At 47.7% G+C, this 2,965-nt stretch overlaps 1 gene segment (V, D, J or C); it reads right to left on the bottom strand.

The window, feature by feature from the left end:
- Positions 1-1,365: 1,365 nt before the first annotated feature.
- On the bottom strand, positions 1,366-1,975 carry LOC103728801. The segment is given in 2 exon segments: positions 1,366-1,769; positions 1,876-1,975. Coding segments are annotated over 2 exon segments (450 nt in total).
- Positions 1,976-2,965: the final 990 nt, after the last annotated feature.

Raw genomic sequence — 2,965 nt, 5'->3', positions numbered from 1 at the left:
TGGCCCCCAGCATGCACAGCAATCTGTGGAGTTAATCCCCAGCATGCACAGCAATCTGTGGAGTTAATCCCCAGCATGCACAGCAAGCTCATTCACCCCTGCTCAGCATCACACATCTGAACAAAAGGGTAAACTAAGAGTATTGTGAGCAGTCCAGGGTCCCCCACACACTGACCTGAACGTGGCAGGGGATCCTGAGCTGCATTCTCAGCCTGTGCTGTTCTGAGGGCCACTAGAGCTTAGAGGCTGGTAGTCCACAGATTTCTGGGCTTTCAATTGGAATTGAAATTGTTGAAACAGCAAAAAAGTAAGAACTCAACTTTTTTTATGATTCAGTTTCCCTACATTAAGTCTAATGTTGGATTAGGAGTTCTAAGTGGTAGTGCATTGCTCTGAACAACCATATTAAGACTGTGAGGAATCAATGTGAAGAAAGAGGTGAATGAGGCCTTCCCCGTGTTCAGAGGATATGAGCTGCTGCGTGCAGACAGGTGTGACAGACACACGGTGGTCTGCGGTCTGAACCCACGGTTAGACCCCAGTGCCATCACTGCAGAGGTGCTCCTGCCGGGCCTCCACCTGTGAAATCACCTGACTCTGAATCACTGCATGGGGCTCTGCAGATCTGAGGCGCTCCACACAGCTGGTCGGCCTCTGCTCTTCCACAGGACAATGACTGTGAGGAAAGGAACCAGGCACACTCAGCAGAAAGATCATTTGGAGGTACACAGCATCCAATATACAGATCAAACGGCGATTTCTAATAAAAATCCAGGTCCTGTGCTACCCTGGAAAGCACTTTCCACGCCTGTGACCAGGTTTCACCCAGGCCTGAATCCCAGAACTTCTCTCTGAAATCCAGGACATGGTTTACGATAGTGATGGGAAACTCAGCAAACCCTTCTGTGACTCTCTGTTCTCTCCGATGCTCCAACCTGAATCCCATACACTCCTCTAACCAGGGAACCCCACTGGGGCTCTGCCCCGAATCGAGGGGAGCACTCTCTCCATGGTCAGTGAGTGTCCTCAGAATCTGAACCTGGTGCCCACAGCTGAGCCCCTTCTGCCCCACCGGATCCTCGCATCTTATGCGGGTCCGTAGTACCATGTGCTGACTAGGACAGTAGAGACATGACTGTTATGTGAGTAACCAGTCACATCTATATTGAATGTAAGAGCTGCTTGAAAAGATGGAACCCACATTTGACACTGATCCAGTCCTATAAAGCTGTGGGTAGGCAGGTTCAAAGAACCAACTATTATTAGTCATCTAAATGGACATAGCATTAAAACTACTCCTAATGACTTATTGTTATACATGTAAATTAATGAATCTCTCAAGTCCCAGAGAAGCTTCATCATACATCAGACCATAATTAATGAAGAGAGCTCCTTCTGGTGGTCAGGAGTGGCCCTGCAGGAACATTTGTGTCTGGCCTCACACTGAAGTCCCCTCACTGTGCCTCTTGCACAGTAATAGGTGGCTGTGTCCTCAGACCTCAGACTGCTCATTTGCAGGGACACGGTGTTCTTGGAATTGTCTCTGGAGATGGTGAATCGGCCTTTCACAGAGTCTAGGTAGTATTTACGACTTCCATCATCACTTATTGCTGCAACCCACTCCAGCCCCTTCCCTGGAGCCTGGCGGACCCAGTGCATGGCATAGCTGCTGAAGGTGAATCCAGAGGCTGCACAGGAGAGGGTCAGGGATCCGCCAGGCTGCACCAAGCCTCCTCCAGACTCCAGCAGCTTCTCCTCACACTGGACACCTGCAAACAGAAAATTCTGTCAGGAAACTGTCACCCATATGGGGTCACTGTCCCTCTCACCCAGGTCCACTCACACACTCAGTATCACTTCTTTTCCATAAACTACCTTGTAAAAGCACAGCAAGGAAAAGCCAGCTCAGCCCCAGCTCCATGGTGAGTCTGTTCGGTGCTGGTCACTGAATGGGAACACAGGGAGTGCAGGGCTGGGCTCCTCTGCCAGAGCTGCGGGGTCAGGGCTGGGCTGGTTTTCAAGAGAACTGAGAGGTCTTATTTGCATAAATTCTTGCTATTTAGCAAGTGTTTTGTTGGAACCCTGGGAGAAGACAGTACTCAGAGCAGATCTGAGACCTCAGAGACGCTGATGACAGTTACAGAATTTGAGACAATACGGTAGCTCAGTATGTCCTTGTTTCTTATTGAGGTCTCAAGAGTTCATTTATTTCATCTCTAAGGCACATGCTGGGAGCCTTTCACCTGGCTCATTCTCCAAATGTCCACTAGGAGACACTGATAGTGTGGATCAGGACCTGATACCACCTTCAAATATCTGCAGAAGGAGAGAGGCCCATTAAATTCAATTAAATGACTTTACTCAGTATTTAACCATTCCTATGAAATTGGACATTCTGTCATTCTGGAATCTCCTTTGTAAAAATGTAAAGAAGCCGGGCGTGGTAGCGCACGCCTTTAATCCCTGCACTCCGGAGGCACAGGCTGGTGGATTTCTGTGAGTTCAAGGCCAGACTGGTCTATATAGTGAGTTCCAGGCCAGCTGGGGCTACAGTGTCTCAAAAAAAAAAAAAAAAAAAAAAAGTAAAATAAACTGTGTCAGAATAATTCATTTGATAAGTGCTGATCTAAATGGAAATACGTTTCTGAATAGGAGCTCAGGTCTGCAGTGTGTCTTCCCCACTGTGTGGGCCTGTGCTCCTCTGCTGGACAGACTCACTGTGATGCAGCTGGTGAGCAGAGTCAGACACACCTGGTGAGGTTCCCGGAACCCCTCCTTGCAATGGGAACACTGATTCTACTCTGTTTTATTGATTTGTAAAAAAGCACAGAACCTGGGCCGTCCAATGGGTGTTAAAGAAACTGTGTAGGTCATGTGTCATTATCTCTCTGTCATTTTTTCTGTGATTACACATATTAGTTTAAAAACTTTTTATTTTACAATTTCAAGCAAATATGGCACAGGA

This window comes from Nannospalax galili, unplaced genomic scaffold (assembly GCF_000622305.1).
Source record: "Nannospalax galili isolate Female #2095 unplaced genomic scaffold, S.galili_v1.0 scaffold1152, whole genome shotgun sequence".
Taxonomy (NCBI): domain Eukaryota; kingdom Metazoa; phylum Chordata; class Mammalia; order Rodentia; family Spalacidae; genus Nannospalax; species Nannospalax galili.
The sequence above is the reverse complement of the archived record's forward strand: the minus strand, read 5'-3'. Positions and strand labels throughout refer to the sequence as shown.